The sequence below is a fragment of the Cariama cristata genome, unplaced genomic scaffold, assembly GCF_000690535.1.
Source record: "Cariama cristata isolate BGI_N322 unplaced genomic scaffold, ASM69053v1 scaffold28559, whole genome shotgun sequence".
In the NCBI taxonomy this organism is placed as follows: domain Eukaryota; kingdom Metazoa; phylum Chordata; class Aves; order Cariamiformes; family Cariamidae; genus Cariama; species Cariama cristata.
Genome location: NW_009634485.1, coordinates 8,571 through 8,910, shown reverse-complemented (window position 1 = coordinate 8,910; position 340 = coordinate 8,571). Strand labels below are relative to the sequence as shown.

Below are 340 nucleotides of genomic sequence, written 5' to 3'. Positions count from 1 at the left end.
CTCCATCTCCCCGCCCCCAGCAGCCTGCTCGTCCCCCAGTACCTGCTGGTGTAGCCCGAGGCGCAGCGTCACTCCCTCGCTCCCCTGCTCGTCGTTGCTCTCGGTGCCGTGGAGGTGTTTGCTGAATTTGGGGAGAGGCACACTGGGTTTCCCATCCGGGTTGAACATGTTGGCTGGGGCCAGCACTATGAAGGCGTTTGTAACCGGACCTGGGATGGGACAAGAGGAGGGGACGGGTCAGACTTCCCCCCTCCGGCGGGTTTGCCTCTTGCCTGGTGCCTTGGGCAGCCCCGAGAACCGAGAGCATGACCCGCGGCGCAGGGAGCTGCCAGGATTTTTG

The 340-nt window shown here is 64.4% G+C and overlaps 1 protein-coding gene across 1 annotated transcript in view; it reads right to left on the bottom strand.

Annotated features, from left to right (window-relative positions):
* Positions 1-340, bottom strand: part of WDR18 (WD repeat domain 18) — a gene marked incomplete at its 5' end in the record, with an annotated part of 9,561 nt that overhangs the window by 1,940 nt on the left and 7,281 nt on the right. The window contains one exon of the mRNA XM_009707177.1: positions 43-209. Coding sequence (XP_009705479.1) covers positions 43-209 — 167 coding nt within the window. The remainder of the gene's footprint in view (positions 1-42; positions 210-340) is intronic.